This window comes from Hemitrygon akajei, chromosome 4 (genome assembly GCF_048418815.1).
Source record: "Hemitrygon akajei chromosome 4, sHemAka1.3, whole genome shotgun sequence".
NCBI lineage: Eukaryota > Metazoa > Chordata > Chondrichthyes > Myliobatiformes > Dasyatidae > Hemitrygon > Hemitrygon akajei.
Window position 1 is genome coordinate 178,464,414 of NC_133127.1, and position 19,754 is coordinate 178,484,167.

The following is a 19,754-nucleotide window of genomic DNA, read 5'->3' on the forward strand; positions in this document are numbered from 1 at the left end:
ATTCTCTCCCTTGAAGAGCTGGGGAGGGTGAGTCAAGTCAAGTCATGTCAAATCACTTTTATTGTCATTTTGACCATAACTGCTGGTACTGTGCATAGTAAAAACGAGGCAATGTTTTTCAGGACCATGGTGTTACATGACACAGTACAAAAACTAGACTGAACTACGTAATAAAAAAACAACACAGAGAAAGCTACACTAGACTACAGACCTACACTGGACTGCATAAAGTGCACAAAAACAGTGCAGGCATTTACAATAAATAATAAACAGGACAGTAGGGCAAGGTGTCAGTCCAGGCTTCGGGTATTGAGGAGTCAATAAACAATAGACAATAGGTGCAGGAGTAGGCCATTCGGCCCTTCTAGCCAGCACCGCCATTCACTGTGATCATGGCTGATCATACACAATCAGTACCCCGTTCCTGCCCTCTCCCCATATCCCTTGACCCTGCTATCTATAAGAGCTCTATAGCTTGGGGGAAGCTTGAGTCTGATAGCTTGGGGGAAGAAACTGTTACATAGTCTGGTCGTGAGAGCCCGAATGCTTCGGAGCCTTTTCCCAGATGGCAGGAGGGAGAAGAGATTGTATGAAGAGTGCATGGGGTCCTTCATAATGCTGTTTCCTTTGCGGATGCAGCATGTAGTGTAAATGTCTGTAATGGCGGGAAGAGAGACCCCGATGATCTTCTCAGCTGACCTCACTATCCACTGCAGGGTCTTGCGATCTGAGATGATGCAATGTCCGAACCAGGCAGTGATGCAGCTGCTCAGGATACTCTCAATACAACCCCTGTAGAATGTGATGAGGATGGGGGATGGGAGATGGACTTTCCTCAGCCTTCGCAAAAAGTAGAGACGCTGCTGGGCTTTCTTTGCTATGGAGCTGGTGTTGAGGGAGCAGGTGAGATTCTCCACCAGGTGAACACCAAGAAATTTGTCATTGAATATATTCCATCTCTCACCTTATCTCCTTACCTGCCTATCATCTCCTTCTCTTGCTCCTCCCTCTCCCTTTTTTCCATGGTCTTCTACCCTTTCCTATCAGACTCCCCCTTCTCCAGTCCTTTATCTCTTTCACCTATCAGCTTCAGAGTTCTTTACTTTGCCCCCCCCCCCCCCCCGGTATCACTGATGATCTACCACCTTGTACTTCTTCCTCCCCTCCCCCCACCTTCTTGCTCTGTCTTCTCATCTTTTTTTCCAGTCCTGATGAAGGGTTTCGGTCTGAAAGGTCAACTGTACTCTTTTCCACAGATGCTGCCCGGCCTGCTGAGTTTCTCCAGCATTTTGTGGGTGCTGCTGGGACTTCCAGTATTGTTTCAGGACTTGACGGCCAAAGTTACAGCGAGAGGTTGGGCAGGCTAAGACGTTATTCTTCAGAGTGTACGAAGGGTGGCCTGACAGAAATATATAAAATCACAAAGGGCCTGGATAGCGTGAATGCACACTGCCCTTTTTCTCAGGGAAAAGGAAATCAAAAATTAGAGGATATCGGTTTGTTATTGGTGTATTATAATTATTTTCACATGCACTGTACTGTTCACACGGATTAAATTATTGCACAGTGCATTAAAGGCATACAAGGTAAAACAATTACAGAATGCAGAATAAAGTACAACAGCAAAAGGATATAGGTTTAAGGTGGGAGGTGAGAGATTTAAAATGGACCTGAAGAACAACTTCTTCAGACAAAGGATGGTGTGGACGTATGGAACAAGCTGCCAGAGAAAGCTGGGGCAGGTACAATAACAACATTTAAAAGACACTTGGACAGGTCCATGGGTAAGAAAGGTTTACGAGTCATTTAGGATAAACACAGGCAAATTCAAGGGGTGCTACGGTAGCATACAGGTTAGCGCAACCACTTTACATCTCTAGCTATCACTGATAGGGGTTCGATACCCGCCATAGTCTGTCAGGATTTAATGTTATCCCCATGACTGCATGGCTTTCCTCTGGGTGCTCCAGTTTCCCCTCACGTTCTAAAGGCATACGTTTAGGGTTATGGTTAATATGTTGTAAGTATGCTATGTTGGTGCCTGAACTGTGGCAATCCTTGCGGGCTGGATTTGATGCAAATGATACAGCTCACTATGTTTATTTGTACATAGGACAAATAAAGCTAATCTCCAAAAAGCTTTAAAAATAGGACTAGCTAAGATGGGCATCTTGGTCAGGATAGACAGGTTTCTATTCCTCTGTGGCAGGGCAGACCTGGGAAGACAAGCGGCTGAACTCCTACTCCTGCTTCGCACACTGTTACGAACCTAAAGGAGCATCACAAACTGCTGGGGCTGGGGGACAAGTGTAAGTGAAACGAGTTCAGCGGGATATCTGTGACCCGGGTGCACGGCAAGTCTAATCTCCTTCACCAAACAGATGGGAATTAAGGCACTAAGGAGGGGAGAGCTGAGTAAAGCAATTTAGATGAAAATATGAAAGCAGGAGAAAGAATGACTTTAGAAACAGAGTGAAAAGAGATATTAAGTTACAGAGATATACCTAACTAGAAATTGGAATTGGAAACAAAAATTAAAAGAATTTTTCTGGTTGCAGGAATGAAAGCACATCAGTAAATCTGCTTCCTTTTTAAGTAGAATGAGGTTGTGTAAGACCTTAAGATATAGGAGTAGAATCCAACCATTTAGCCGATCGAGTCTGTTCCACCATTCCATCATGGCTGAGTTATTATCCCTTGCCACTCCATTCTCCTGCCTTATAAGACTATAAAACATAGGAGCAGAATTAGGCCATTCGGTCCATTGAGTCTGCTCTGCAATTCCATCTTGGCTGATTTCTTACCCCTCCCATTCACCTGCCTTCCCACTAGCTCCCTGATTAATCAAGAACCTATCAACCTCCACATTAAATATACCCATTGACCTGGACTCCACAGCTGTCTGTGGCAACGAATTCCACAGATTCACCATCCTCTGGCTAAGAGTAATGGCCATACTGATAAAAAAATATTTATAACTATCATGTATGTAATCTATAGTGAGTTTCATGGGATATGTATGCATAAATTCAGCAAGCTACTAATGAAAAAAAAAGTTTCAAAAGAGATTCGTGAGCTCACGCTCAAAAGATTCAACTAGCAAGAAGAAAAGAAATTGACCTTTAGAGATGTGGAATTTACAGCATATTGCTGGTCAGTGTGCACATTAACAATGGCATGCACCTTAGGTTCTCTGCAATGTTCTCAGTAAAACTTTCCCTATTATTTCCACCAACAATATATCAAGGTTATACAGATTCTTTTAGCATGAGACAATTGGGCTGAAAGGAAGTTTAAATGAATAGCTCTGTAGAACCACAGCCTTGGAAGAGCAGTGAGTGGAAGGAGGTCTTAAGACTGTTTAGCAAGCACTGAGTGAAAATGTAAATGTTCAACTGAGAACAACTTTATCATATAGCTCAGTACACATCAGACTGCACCTTAGTAAAAGTAACCTGCAATACCTTTTGATGCAAAATCCCTTGCGTATCAGGCACTGTATAGGTTGTGGGTGGAGGAACTAAATCATTCACAAGATACTTAAATGTTTTGGGCAGGATATCAAAGGCTTTAATAAACCTTGTGTAAGATTGCCAATTTCTCTCCCTTATCAGTAACTTATATTCAATGTAGACCCACAACTAATTCCAATGGTTAATTTCTTTAATACTCTGCAAATCTCCTCAGAAGCTGCTTCGGCTCATCCAAGATTTGACATCTGTTTTTCCTTTTTTAGAGAGATACTGTACTTTTAACAACTGCTTGGTTCTCTCGGAAATCAGGAAAAACACAGCCTAATAAGAAATTCTATCTCACCCTCTCTCTTCCCTATCGCCCCCTCTCTCTATTCCCTCATCCTATTGCAACGATTCTAACAGACTTCCTCCATTTTACCACATTGCCTTTTCAAATTCCTTCTTTCACTCCATTTACTCAGACGGTTCTCGATAACGCTCCTTCACCATTTTGAATTTGGGGCTCTTGGCGTTGTAGCACTATTTTGATTCCCTGAACCTTGAAAGAACTGATTGCAGACCACTCTAGCAAGCAAGTTTTCCCTCATGTCCCAGATTACAGTTTTACTTCCGATCTACTTAAATTGCCTGCACTGAGAGTCAAGGCCTTGGAACGCTTAGCCTGAGAAGGTACTGGAGGCAAGCACTCTCATAACACTTTAAACACATCTGGGTGAGCACCTGAATTGCCAAGGCATAGATGGATAGAGACTGACATTGGTAAATGGAATTCACATGTATTAGTGCTTGATGGTCAGCCTAGACATGAAGGGTCAAAGGATGTGTTTCCGTGCTGAATAATTTTATGACTATGCAAAAGAGCTTGGTACATGATTGTAATCTGGATAGTCTCTGTAATTATACAGTTTTGACCAAAAACTGAAAACCAGATATATTAGCAGTTAGTAAGAAGAAGCCATGTCAGATTAAGGAAGTAAACTGATTTAATTCTGTTTATAATCTTTGCAAGGCAAACATTTGGCATGGAAAAATGCTATCCAAGAACATCTGCAGATGCTGGAAATCCAAGCAATGCACACAAAATGCTGGAGGTACTCAGCAGGCCAGGCAGCATCTGTGGAAAAAAAGTACAGACGATGTTTCAGGCTGAGACCCATTGAAACATCAACTGTACTTTTTTCCATAGATGCTGCCAGGCCTGCTGAGTTCCTCCAGTAGGTTGTTTGTTGCTTCAGGTTCTAGCATTTGGAGTTTCTTGTGTCTCATCAAGATGTCTAGAATCATGAGTTCAAATCCCACCATATCAACTAAGGAATTTAAAATAAGCTTAAAAATTTTGTACCATCTAATGGTGAGAGATGGTATTTAAATCTCATATATTCCACTGTGTTTAGATTTGATTATTCTTACTTTGGAGTTTCAACAGGTTAGTAGATCTAATGAACAATGGAAGTACAATCCACAAACAAACAGAGATCCTGCAGATGCAGGCAATCTTCAGCAACACACAGAATATGCATTTTGTGTGAAATACAATCCATTTTTCATTATTTGGTTATATCTTTGCAGTAATTTCTATTACTGATTCAAGTGTTGGTGATATTAAAAGGAACATAGAACATAGCAATTTACAGCACATTACAGGCCCTTCAGCCCACAATGTCGTGCCGACCGTGTAGTATGTGTTAGTAAAGATAGAGAGACATAATTAACCCTCAGAGGTTTGCAAATCAATAGAATTTTCAAGCCCACAAAGCTGTGAAGGCTAAGTTACTGTTATTAATATATACAAGGCTGGGATGGCCGGCTGCTTGCACTAAAGGGGAATCGAGGATTACTTGGTACCAGCAGGAAAGTCAAGTTGAGGCTAAGATCTTATTGAATGGCAAAACAGGCTTAAGAGACCATAAGGCCTAATCCTGCTTCTACTTTGTCTGCTCTTAAGTAGTTGGAAATCGATATAAGCTGGTCAGAGATGATGTCAGGAGCTATAGCATCATGCACAGTGGCACAATGTGAAAATCTAACTAGTTAAAAATTTCCAAGGTTGGTGAATTTTCAATGAGTAATAGCATTAAAGATTACAGAACCAAGATGGCTCAGTGGATTTTAGACATGTACCTGTTATAGTCTAATTGAATAACAAATGCTTGAGGGATAATTGGACTTGTGCTGTTCTTATTTTCTATTTAGCTGCTGTCAAACCTCAGAAACATTGTTCCTGTTTTCAAATATACTTGTGCTATTTGATTACGTTTTACATTTACATCTTACATTGAAAATTAAAGCCTCACATGGTTCAATATAAAGAAAGGAAATTAAATGTCCAAATGAATGGTCTTAAACTCAATTCACTCCTTAGAGTCATAAATCACAGAAACAGGCACTTTAGCTCATCAAATTTGCATCGACCATCTAACACCCAATTACTCTAGTGCAATGAACAATCTGCTAGAGCAACCCAGCAGGTCAAACAACAAACTGCTTGTCCTGTTGAGTTTCTCTAACAGAATTGTTTGTTGCTCCAGATTTCAGTATCTGCTGTTTATTCTGTCTCCATTGGACCCAATCGCTCAAATTCTTCCCACATTCTGTGCAACTCCTCACCAGAGTTTGCCACTCACCCTACACCCTAGGAATAATTTACAGTGATCAATTAACCTACCAGCCCAGATATTTTATGGATGTGGGAGGAGCAGTCACAGGGGAAACTGGACAAGTGTTGCGGAATTATGGTATATAGCAAATACTGATTTCATCAGCAGCCAGACTTCAGACCTGAACGTGGATTGTAGATTGAGTTTAACACGCAGACCAGAACAATGCCACTCTTGAAGCTGCAGGCAGGAGGAGATTGCAAACAAACAAGCACACCACTGACCTGAGATGCCTGCTTACGCACAAAGGTAGCCCAAAGTCAGCGGGGATTAATGTTCATTTTGGGTGTCTGGAGTGTTGGTGGGAAGATCGAGGTGTTTGAAAATTATATGCAATTCAAAGGAAGCATTGTGGTTACACTGTAACTATAGAATCTTCCTGCTTTCTTTCACCTTTGATCTCTAGCATATAAAAGTGTCCTGTAATATTGGGTCAGGGAGGCCTCCGCTTCCAAATGTGTCTCCGGTCTGATGCCTGCTTGTTTTGCTGAATAAAGACTTCTATATCCATCAGCTTCAGTGTCTCTCTGGTGAATTCATTCACATTCACAACACAAACTCCTCACCGATAGCACCCAAGGTTAAACTGAACCTGGAGCAGTAAGGCAGTAGTTCTTCTAGTGGCTTAATTTTACCACTAAAAATAAAGATAACTTGAGATTCGTGCGCCAGTAATTGGTTGCACCATCAGGTACTAATTCTCTCCAGGCAGCAGAAGGAAACCAATTGCTTTGTTGATGCATGGGCTGAGCAGAAGGATCTCACAAACCATGGATTTTCTAATCAATACATCCACAGAACATCCTAGCCTCTAGTCAGATCACTGTAGCCTACATGTTATTTCACACTGTCACCTCAATTCCTGTGGATTCGTGGTCCCAGAAGTAAAATTATCACCCTTATGGGGATAATCTCCAGTCCCTCTTTTGCAAATCTTTCCTCAAGATAACAAAGAAAGAGACCTGCATCTTTACAGAATATTTTTTATCATCAGGGCGCTGTAGCCAATGGCTATCTCTGAACTGTAATTTGTGAATTGCAGTGGACAGTTTGCGTTCAGCAAGCCCTCTCACGATGTTCAAAGTAAATTTATTAATGAAAGTACATGCTGTATATGTCATGCATACTACCCTGAGGTTCATTTTCTTGCAGGCATTCACAGTAGGAAAAAAGAAACAAATTAATGAATTAACAAATGGCAAATTAAACGCAAACACAGATGCACAACCAACCGGTGTGCGAGAGAAAACAAGATGTGCAAATACAAAAAGAAAAGCAAGATAATAATAATAAATAAATAACAAATAATATTGGTAACAAGAGCCTTGGAATCCTTGAAAGTGAGCCTATAGGTTGTGGAATCAGTTCAGAGTTGAGGTGAGTGAAGCTATCCTCTCTTGTTCATGAGCCTGATGGTTGAAAGGTAATAACTGTCCCTGAACCTAATAGTGTGGGACCTTTTACCACTGCACCATAGAGAGCATCTTAACATACTGCATCTCTGTGTGGTATCTCAGTTGTACAGCAGCTGATAGGAAAGCACTTCAGCGGGTCGTCTCCAGCGCACAGAAGATCATCGGGACACAGCTCCCAGCCCTGGTGGACACCTACAGCTCACGCTGCCTAAGGAAAGCTACAAGCATCTGTAAGGACAATACACACCCATGCAATAATCTGTTTGAACTTCTTCCATCTGGCAGACGTTATAAGATTTTCTATGCACGCGCTTCCAGACTGAAAAATAACTTCTTCCCCAGAGCTATAATTGCTCTGAACCAATCGATCAAGCATCATCCATAAATTGGTATTCTGCTACTTTTAACACTGGTTTTATGGCTGTCATGCATCTGAGTTGTGCTTTTGTACTGCTGGACATTGCTTGTACTGGCTGGTTACTTGATTTTATTTATTGTTTATTTATTTTATTTGTTGTTTTATAGCATTGAGTACGAGAGTTGCCAGCTCATTTTCGCTGTATTGGTGCATGACAAATTGTACTATGCAATGACAATAAAGATATGATGGCAGCAGTGATTCCAAGTTTCGGAGAACATTTATTATCTAAGTATGTATACAGGATACAACTCTGAGAGTCATCCTCCCACAGGCAGCCACGAAATAGACAACATGGAACCCCTTCAAGAGGGCATCAAACACCCAACGTGCGAAAAAGGTACAAATTGCGCCAATGGCAAAAAGCAAGAGAACAACACATAGAAGATCAAACATCAAACTGGAAGTCCAGTAGTATTCAGTTTAGTTCAGTTCAGTGCTATGCGGGTAGCCCAGTGTAGGCCACAGAGCCATTCCTTGCCGAAGCACCCCAAACCACACCGAACACCCCAGTCAAACCGCACAGAAACAGCAACAAAAGGTAACGAGAATCCACAACAAAATGCAACATGAGCCTCAAGCTCCCCCAAAATGAGTCTTTACCCAAGTCTCCTGCACTTCCCTCCGACAGTGAGAGAAAGATGGGCCAAGCGCAGGCAGGCAACGCTGAACCGCCAGTCTGCCGCTCCCATCCTTGCCGACTTCAGCGTTGCTCAACACCTCAATCGGAGAGAAGCAATGGAGCCAATCACGGGCTTGGGCCCCGTCTCCAGGCTGCACATTCACTCCCAACCTCACCAGACTCCCTCAGAGACACCATAGTGCCAGAACACTCAATCGGTCCAAAAACACCACCATCAAAATGTAAATCACAGGTTCCAATTGTACGCGGCCTAGTAGTAGATGCTTATTTGAAGGAAGAAGTAAAATAAGTAGTTTTGTGAACGGTCTACAGGACATCACCATTGTGGAGAAAGGTTTATTTTAATATCTCATCCTATTTGACACCTTTGACAAAGCCGCACTCCCTCAGTACTGCACTGGAAGATTGGCTTAGATCACTGCATATGGTCTTACACAAAGAACTGAATGCATAACTTTCTGATATTAAAACAAGAGTGCTACCAACTGATGTGAAAAGCAAAAAAATAGTTAAGACCAAAATTGGGCCATTGAAGTCAGAAACGGGTGAATTTATTATGGGGAACAAGGAAATGGCAGATGAGTTGAGCAGGTACTTTGGATCTGTGTCACTAGTGAAGACACAAACAATCTCCCAGATGTAATAGTGGCAAAAAGAACTAGGGTAATGGATGAACTGAATGAAATTTATATTAGGCAAGAAATGGTGTTGGATAAACTGTTGGGTCTGAAGGCTGATAAGTCCCCGGGACCCGATGGTCTGCATCCCAGGGTACTTAAGGAGGTGGCTCTAGAAATCGTGGACGCATTGGTAATCATTTTCCAAAGTTCTATAGATTCAGGATCAGTTCCTGCGGATTGGAGGGTGGCTAATGTTGTCCCACTTTTCAAGAAAGGAGGGAGAGAGAAAACAGAGAATTATAGACCGGTTAGCCTGACGTCAGTAGTGGGAAAGATGCTGGAGTCAATTATAAAAGAGGAAATTACGACATATTTGGATAACAGTAGAAGGATCAGTCCGAGTCAGCATGGATTTATGAAGGGAAAATCATGCTTGACTAATCTCCTGGAGTTTTTTGAGGATGTAACTATGAAAATAGACAAGGGAGAGCCAGTGGATGTAGTGTACCTGGACTTCCAGAAAGCCTTTGATAAAGTCCCACATAGGAGATTAGTGGGCAAAATTAGGGCACATGGTATTGGGGGCAGAGTACTGACATGGATTGAAAATTGGCTGGCTGACAGGAAACAAGGAGTAGTGATTAATGGGACCCTTTCGGAATGGCAGGCTGTGACCAGTGGGGTACCTCAAGGTTCGGTGCTGGGACTGCAGCTGTTTACAATATACATTAATGATTTAGATGAAGGGATTAAAAGTAACATTAGCAAATTTGCTGATGACACAAAGCTGGGTGGCAGTGTGAAATGTCAGGAGGATATTATGAGAATGCAGGGTGACTTGGACAAGTTGGGTGAGTGGGCAAATGTATGGCAGATGCAGTTTAATGTGGATAAATGAGAGGTTATCCACTTTGGTGGCAAGAACAGGAAGGCAGATTACTATCTAAATGGAGTCAAGTTAGGAAAAGGGGAAGTACAACGAGATCTAGGTGTTCTTGTATAACAGTCAATGAAAGCAAGCATGCAGGTACAGCAGGCAGTGAAGAAAGCTAATGGCATGCTGGCCTTTATAACAAGAGGAATTGAGTATAGGAGTAAAGAGGTCCTTCTGCAGCTGTACAGGGCCCTGCTGAGACCCCACCTGGAGTATTGTGTGCAGTTTTGGTCTCCAAATTTGAGGAAGGACATTCTTGCTATTGAGGGAGTGCAGCGTAGGGTCACAAGGTTAATTCCCGGAATGGCAGGACTGTCATATGTTGAAAGATTGGAGCGACTGGGCTTGTATACACAGGAATTTAGAAGGATGAGAGGGGATCTGATTGAAACATATAAGATTATTAAGGGATTGGACATGCTGGAGGCAGGAAGCATGTTCCCGCTGATGGGTGAGTCCAGAACTAGAGGCCACAGTTTAAGAATAAGGGGTAGGCCATTTAGAACAGAGATGCGGAATAACTTTTTCACCCAGAGAGTGGTGGATATGTGGAATGCTCTGCCCCAGAAGGCAGTGGAGGCCAAGTCTCTGGATACTTTCAAGAGAGAGTTAGATAGAGCTGTTATAGATAGTGGGGTCAAGGGATATGGGGAGAGGGCAGGAACGGGGTACTGATTGTGTATGATCAGCCATGATCACAGTGAATGGCGGTGCTGGCTAGAAGGGCCGAATGGCCTACTCCTGCACCTACTGTCTATTGTCTATCTCAACTGTTTGTCATAGCCTGCTTATTCAGCAAACCAACGATATATTTGATAGTTGTGTCTTCAACTGTCTAGTTACAAAGGCCTCAATTTCTATTCCCATCACTCTACTTGTGAATGGAATATAACTCTAAGTGAATGGAAATCATTCTATTTCCATTCACTTCTCCAGTTCTGACTTAAAACTCAGCTCTTGGTCTCAGGTTATGGTCACTGCTCCTACCACAATCACTTTGCAAGCCAGTTTCATATAAGAGGACTCAACTCTGAATAAAACCAGACCCACTAACTTCACCATGCACATTCTCCTTCATGTACACTCAGTGGCCACTTTATTAGGTACACCTGTACACCCGGTCATTCCTGCTCATTAATGCAAACATCCAATCCTCCAGTCATGTGATAGTGACTCGCTGCATTAAAGCAAGCAGACAGGATCAAGAGGTTCAGTTGTTCAGACCAAACAACAGTAAGGGGGAAGAAATGCGATCTAAGTGACTTTGACCATTCAATGATTATTGGTGCTGGACAGGGTGTTTTGGGACTTGCAGGCACACCTGCCTCTAGAGTTTACAGAGGATGGTGCAAGAAAACAAAACATCTAGTGAGCAGCCGTTCTGTGGGGGAACACATCTTGTTAATGAGAGAGGTCAAAGGAGAATGGCCAGATTGGTTCAAGTAACTCAAATAATAAATTACAACAGTGACATGCAGAAGAACATCTCTGAACGCACAATACATCTGACCTTGAAGCAGATGGGCTACTGTAGCGGAATACCACTAACACACTCGGTGGCCACTTTATTCGGTACAGTGGGTACCTAATAAAATGGCTACTGAGTGCAAAAGTAAATATAGGGAAGAATATTCGATTAATGCAATGTCAGCTTAGATAACACCTTCAATGGAAGGTGATGTTCAGTACTATTTGAATCCTTCAAAAGCATTCAAGCTATATAATCACAACTATTTAACAACCATTTTATCCTGCTTAAATGATATACAAAACAACTTTCATTTTAAAGGATTTTAAAGGACGGTTGCATCACTCTAAGGTCACAGTGTAACACCAGTGTGTGGTTGACAAGATCTCAGTACTAGAGCTCTGCCATTTGCTAATTCCGGCATTGGAGAGGGTCCAGAGGAGATGATCCCTGGAATGAAACATATAGAGAGCATGAGATGGTCCTGGGCCTGTACTCACTGAAGTTTAGAATGAGTGGAGGTACCTCATTGAAAACTGTTAAATATTGGAAGTCCTAGATAGAATGTATGTGGTGAGGATGTTCCCTGTAGTGGGGGGGGGGGGGACGATTTCAGACCAGAGGGCGCAGCTTCAGAATAGAAGGACATCCCCCTTAGAACAGAGATAAGGAGGAATTTCTTTACCCAGAGTGTGGTGAATCTGTGGAATTCATTACCATAGACGGCTGTGGTGGCCAAGACTTTGGATGTATTTAAAGTAAAAGTTGATAGGTTCTTGATTAGTAAGAGGGTCAATGGTTATGGGGAGAAGACAGGAGAATAGGTTGATAATAAATCAGCCACGATGGAATGGCAGATCAGATGATTGACTGAATGGCCTAATTCTGCTCCTATGTCTTATGGTCTAAAAGTGATATTCCTCATCACATTTTCTCCTTTTGCTTAACAAGTTGTTTTTACTTCTGAGTTTCCTGAAATTATTGATTGATTAAGATACAGTGCGGAATAGTCCCTTTTAACCCCTCGAGGCTCACTGTCCAGCAGCCCCCTATTTAACTTTAGCCTAACCACGGGGCAATTTACAATGACCAATTAACCTATCAACTGGTACACCTCTGGACTGTGGGAGGAAAGTGGATCACCTGGAGGAAACCCACGCGGTCACGGGCAGTACGTACAAGCTCCTTACAGACGGCGGAGGGAAATTAACCCAGGTCACTGGCACTGCAATGCACTGCGCTAACCACTACACTACTGTGCTGCTGTATTTACCATATTTGCAGATACGAAACTCCGAGGTTATAGGACAAAATAAAGATTTGATACAGGCAGCATATCTTCCCTTAGATAAGTGCCCCAAAATTGCTCACTATACTCCAAGTGCAGTCTGACCCAAGTCTTATAAAGCCTCAGGACTATCCCCTTGCTTTTCATATTCTAGTCCTCTCTAACTGTATGCTAGGGAGGGCAAACCTCGCAAACAACTCAACCAGCAAGTTAAACTCGAGGGAATCTTACATGAGATTCCCTAGTCCCTTTGCACCTCTGATGTCTGAATTTACTGAGATGTGGAAATGATCTTGCACTTACCTGAAGTATATGGATCCCAGGTTGATGGCCTCCAAATTGTAAGCCGGCAATTTGGATTAAAGCACAAAAGCAGGCCCTGTGCCGCAACTTGGCTCTTGCCCCCTAAGGTTTTCCTGTCCATGAACCTTCAAAATGTTATTTGAATATTGTTTTTGTACCTGCCTCGACCACTTCCTCGGGCAGCTCATTCCATATATGCCCCACACTCTATGATAAAATTGTTCCTCAGATTTCTTTTAGAACACACAACAGTACAGGACAGGAATGGCCCTATGACCTGTAATGTTCGGAACTAATTAAGCTGGTGACATAAAATCCCTTCTGCCTGTAAATGGTTCAAACCCCCTCATTCTCTGCATGTCTATGTGCCTGTCTAAGAGCCTCATAAACACCTCAGTTATATCTGCCTCCATAAACACATCCACTGTCATCATGAACACCCAGCACCTGCCTTTCTCTATTAAAAAAAAGTGCCCTGAACACCTCCTTTGAAACTTGGCCCATTCTAGAAATGCACGTCCCAAAGAATAAAACTTTTCAATTAACCATATAATGATATAACAATTACAGCATGGAAATAGGCCATCTCGGCCCTTCTAGTTCGTGCCGAACGCTTACTCTCACCTAGTCCCACCTACCTGCACTCAGCCCATAACCCTCCATTCTTTTCCTGTCCATATACCTATCCAATTTTTTTTTAAATGACAAAATCGAAGCTGCCTCTTCCACTTCTACTGGAAGCTCATTCCACACAGCTACCACTCTCTGAGTAAAGAAGTTTCCCCTCATGTTACCCCTAAACTTTTGCCCCTTCACTTTCAACTCATGTCCTCTTGTTTGAATCTCCCCTACTCTCAATGGAAACAGCCTATCCACGTCAACTCTATCTATCCCCCTCATAATTTTAAATACCTCTATTAAGTCCCCCCTCAACCTTCTACTCTCCAAAGAACAAAGACCTAACTCGTTCAACCTTTCTCTGTAACTTAGGTGCTGAAACCTAGGTAACATTCTAGTAAATCTCTTCTGCACACTCTCTATTTTGTTGACATCTTTCCTATAATTCGGTGACCAGAACTGTACACAACACTCAAAATTTAGCCTCACCAATGCCTTGTACAATTTTAACATTACATCCCAACTCCTATACTCAATGCTCTGATTTATAAAGGCCAGCATACCAAAAGCTTTCTTCACCACCCTATCCACATGAGATTCCACCTTCAGGGAACTATGCACCATTATTCCTAGATCACTTTGTTCTACTGCATTCCTCAATGCCCTAACATTTATCATGTATGTCCTGTTTTGAATAGTCCTACCAAAATGTAGTACCTCACACTTATCAGCATTCTGGAACAAAGATACCATCCGTCAATCTATGTGTGTCACAATCTTACAAAATCTCTATCAAGTCTTTTCACAGCTTCTGCCATTCCAGAGAAAAGAACTCTGCTTTGTCCAACAGCTCCTCATAGTACATGCCCTTTAATCCAGGCAACATCCCAGTAAACCTCTTCTGCACCCTGTCCAATGTCCCCACATTCTTCTTATCATGAGGTGACCAGAGTAAAATCCAATACTCCAGATGAAGCCTAAACAGTGATGAGATGAATGGTCTTCAGCCAGAGTGTGGTGAACATTTGGAATTTCTCAGCTGCAGAGAATATTCAAGTCAGCAGCAGTTTTCCTGATGTTAAAACAATCAAGGGAAATGGAGTCAGTGTGGGAATTCATTGGCCAGTCAGTCAGTCAGTCATTGAGGTCACATTATTCTCCACTCCCCAGCAACCCAACATTCACTTGGTCTCACCTATCAACTGCCAGCTTGTAGTCCTAACCCTCCCCCCCCCCCACCTTCCCCCATCTTCTTATTCTGGTCTCTGTCCTCTTCATTTCCAGACCTGATGAAGGGTCTCAGCCTGAAGCATTGACTGTTTATTCCTCTTCAGAATCCCCTTAAATATTTAACCTTTCTACCAAAACCTATGACCTTTTGTTGCCATCTCACCCAAACGGAGGGAGAAAAAGTCCCCTTGCATTCTCCCTATCTATACTCCTTATGATTGTGAATGCTTCTGCAAAGTCTCCCCTCAATCTTCAGCAGTCCAGGGAATAAAGTCCTGAAGAAGGTTATCGGCCTGAAACATTCATCTATCTATTCATCTCCATATATATTGCCTGACCTGCTGAGTTTCTCCAGCATTTTGTGTATGAAGACCTAACCTTCGCAGCCTTTGGATGTCTTTCAGATATCTTTCTGTCTTGGGAGGGTTGGTGCCCACAGTTTGGTGGTTCACTACACATCACTACACTTTCAGTAGTTTTTGTCTTTGTATTTACACAGACGCCTCATTGAAAGAAACAACTCACCGCTGAGGACTCAAGGCACAACCAACATGATAGTCAGACTCAAAATGCTCGAGCAACTCAACAAGTCGGGATAAATCTATGTATAAATAATATACATTCGGTATAAATAATCAGTGTTTATTAGTCTCCTCCAAGAAGACCACAGTGTTGTCATAATTGGGAAGTTTGTATGCCTCAATGACCTGGACAGCTATGTTGGCTGGAGTCAGGGCATTGGCTCTTGGTAGGGTCACCCATGCTAAGCAGGTCAAAAGGTAGAAGGCCAACTAAGAGTGGTCCACCGGTCCTCCAAGTTCAGGAGTTCATCTCAAGGTCACCAACCCCAACTGGTAAAATAAAATTGTTACAGAAACAGCAATGAAGAATCCTTCTATATCTGTGTGAGACCATATTCCTGAGTCTCTACCCAGGACTTGCATAACTGACAGGGGTGAAAACCGAGCTACTGACATGATGAGGGAAGCCCTGAACACCACCAGAAATGGAGAACCTTCATTGCTGCCCTGAACAGCAGAAGCGTAACGGGCAGTAGAGAGTTTAACAGTCTAAATCATTGGGTATATTTAACCAAAGTCATTGGGTTACCAGATACCAAGTTATTGGGTATATTTAAAGTAGTGGTTGACAGGTTCTTAATTAGTTAGGCCGTCGAAGGTTATGGGTGAAAAGACAGGAGAGGGAAACTAAATCAGTCATGATAGAATGGCGGAGCAGACTCGATGGGCTGAATGGCCTAGTTCTGCTTCTATGGTCTTATAATAATAAATAGTTACCTGGCTCAGCAGTCATGAATGCTTCTTCAGGGCATGTACAATCTAACTGATAATGTACTCTGGCTTGTACACCAATGGCTTGCGGCAAGGTCATGCTTAAACAGAGTCAGGCAACATTAGAGAGCAAAGAGACTGTTGAGACATGTCACCCCATCAGAGGAGTTTGAATGTGCCGCAAGGTTCACACTTCTCTGCTGCATTGTTTACTACTCTGCTCCCGCTGACACAAAGGAGAATTGATCACCTGGAGGCTGCATGTCTCAAGCAAATACACTGATCTCCAATGAAAGATGGAGGGATTTAAGTAAACACATTCTTAAAAAGTGAAATAGGAGGGACATTGAGCATATCTGATACCCATAATATTGAGAACAATAAGCTGAATATGGGGAGGGAGGGAGAGAGGGAGAGAGAAGAGAGAAAGAGACAGTGAGAGTGAGTGAGAGAGAGAGAGAGAGAGCAATTGTGAGAGAGAGAGATAGATAGATAGATAGAGATATAGAGATGGAACCAAGTGGATTGGTAGGATCGGACAGAATACAAGGTGTTACTTGAAATTGTTCCTGATCTTCAACTGCCGTAGCCCATCTACTTAAAGATTTGACATGTTGTGCATTCAGAGATAATCTTCAGCACACCACTGTTGTAACACCTGTCAGCTTGAACCAGTCTGGCCACTCTCCTCTGACCTCTCTCATTAACAAGGCATTTTCACCCACTGAACTGCTGCTCGCTGGATTTTCATTTTGTTTTTTTGCACCATTTTCAGTAAACTCAAGAGACTGTTGTGCGTGAAAACCCCAGAAAAGCAGCAGTCCCTGAAATACTCAAACCACACTATCTAGAACCAAAGATCATTCCATGATCAAAGTCACTTAGATCACATTTCTTCCCCATTCTGTTGTTTGGTCTGAATAACAAATGAAACTTTTGACCAATGCCTGCATGCTCTTATGCACTGAGTTGCTGCCATGTAATTGGCTGATTTTATATTATTTGCATCAACAAGCAGATTTAGAGCTGTACCTAATAAAGTGGCCAACCAGTATATGTGTACACATGTATTTTTCTTATAAAGCTTTTGTCCAAAAGTGTAATTAATTTCATCTTATAAGTAAATATTTTTATGGGTCCCAGGCGATTTTGAATGCCTATGAACATCAAAGATGTTCAGTAATAGTGACAGCCTTCATAGCTGGGGAGTCTGAGGCTGGACCTCTCATTGGAAGGGGAAGGGATTGTTTCAATGCTGTTTTGACACCATACTGGAAGAAGCCCTGCACAGCCATAAGCCTTCAAGGTGCTTGGAACTGTGCTCCTAGCAGAAGACTAACACAGAATCACTCTGGTCTAGACACAGTCACATAGCAGGCTTGGAGCAGTGGTCTTGGAGCATTGTTTAAAAACAAATACGACCAAGGTGGCAGTATCTAGGAAATTGGACTCAGAATGAAGACAGATCCAGGAATGGGAGGGGCGAAGTTTGAAGCGATGGTCCAAGTAGCCTTTGTTTCCTGAGTTGGTGAATCACCTGTTTTTTTTTCTTATCCTGATAGGCAGCAGGCCAATTCTGAACCACTCAGCTTCTTCCTGACAGAACTGATATTCTCTGCAGCAGTTTATGCCTTTTGGAGTGTCGTCTTTTCAGCTTCCCCACGGTGATCCAGATATTAAGAGGGTTGGTTCAAATTTCTGCTTCCAAAATAACATGAATGGCTTTAGACTGGCTGCTTCTTTAATAAATTCCCTGAATTTCTTTCCCATTGAAGTCAAAAATCATGCAAGTCAGTTAAACATTGTCCAACTCCAGCAAATCCTTCTGGAGGACCACAAACTTGTTGTGGTTTGGAGGCTTGCATGCCTCAATGACCTGGAGAGCTATGTTGGCTGGAGTCAGGGCTTTTGGTAGGGTCACTAATGCCAAACAGGTCAAAGGGTAGAGGCCAGTCTAACAATGGTCTACTGGTCCTCTAAATTCAGGGGTTCAGCTTAGGGCTAACAAACCTGTCTGGTAAAACAAAATTATTATGGAGACAGTAATGAAGAATCCTTCTACATCTGAGTGTGATGTAGATCCTGAGTCTCCACCTGGGACTTGCATGACTGACAGTAGCGAAAACCGAGAGGGAGCTACCGACATGATAAAGGAAGCCTTGAATGCCACCAGAGATGGAGGACCTTCCTTGTTGCCCTAAATGCCAGTGGCATAAAAAGCAGTAATTATCTCCAGAAAATGGTAAGATTAAGCCTTAGACTTCAGACATACAACAATAACTCTATGAAAATTGACGTTAAAGCAACCGTCACACGGAGCATGTATGGTTTAGGTTCTCTTACCCTGTTGCCTTCATACTTAGGCCGACTGTGGTTGCCTTTCGTTGACTTTTCTTGTAGCTTCTTCTGCATCTGTGGCCCTCTCCCAAAGAAGATGTAGTTGACAAATGCATACTCGAGCAAGGCCAAGAAAACAAACACAAAGCACCCCATCAGGTACAAGTCGATGGCCTTGACATAGGGGATCTTTGGAAGGGTCTCTCTCAGATGAGTATTGATGGTTGTCATAGTCAGCACAGTAGTGATTCCTATAGAGAATTACAAACAGGATTTAGCGATCCATGTGTTGATGAGGCATGATGAGAATTGCCAAAGTCTTTAAGAACCTTTGGGACATGAGATAGCAAAATTTAGAAAAGGAAACATTGGAAAAAGATAAAATATAATTGGCATCCAAAAACACAAGATCAGAATCAGGTTTAATATACAGACATTTGTCATGAAATTTGTTGTTTTGTGAAAGCATTAAAAATACTATAACATAGAGTAAGGAATATATACACATAAATTAAATAAAATATGTAGTGTAAAAAGAGAGCAAAGACAGTGAGGTCGTGTTCATGAGTTGGTTCATTGTCTATTCAGAAAACTGAGTGTATGGGAAGTTGTTCACATTTCTTCTTATTTCCTACCCTTTAGGGTTTGAATTGGATTGAGGTGTAGCCCCTCAAAATAATGGTCATACTAAAATCTTGCTTGTTATTCTAATTTGTTATCATGTTTTGTGATGACATGGAAAAGTCCATTTTGACACAATGAGTCTATGCCAGTTCACAGATCAATCCTATTCCTGTATAATCTATTCTCCCTACAGCTTCTCCCTGATTCTACCACTCACTTGCACATGAGGGACAACTGAACTTTCAACCTGCATGCCTTTGGAATGTGGGAGGAAACCAAAGGACCCAGAAAATATAAGAACAAAAAAAAACCCATAATAAATAGGATCAGAAGTAAGGATCTGGCCAATCAAGCCTTCTTGCATTCAATAAGATCATGGCTGACCCGGCTGTGGACTCATCCTCATCTACCTGCTTTTCCCCCATAACGCT

General features: G+C 42.3%; 1 protein-coding gene across 6 annotated transcripts in view; it reads right to left on the minus strand.

Annotated features, from left to right (window-relative positions):
* Positions 1-19,754, minus strand: part of gabrb3 (gamma-aminobutyric acid type A receptor subunit beta3) — a 669,933-nt gene that overhangs the window by 10,548 nt on the left and 639,631 nt on the right. For all 6 annotated transcript variants that reach the window (XM_073044107.1, XM_073044105.1, XM_073044108.1 and 3 more), the window contains one exon: positions 18,706-18,950. In XM_073044107.1, coding sequence (XP_072900208.1) covers positions 18,706-18,950 — 245 coding nt within the window. The remainder of the gene's footprint in view (positions 1-18,705; positions 18,951-19,754) is intronic.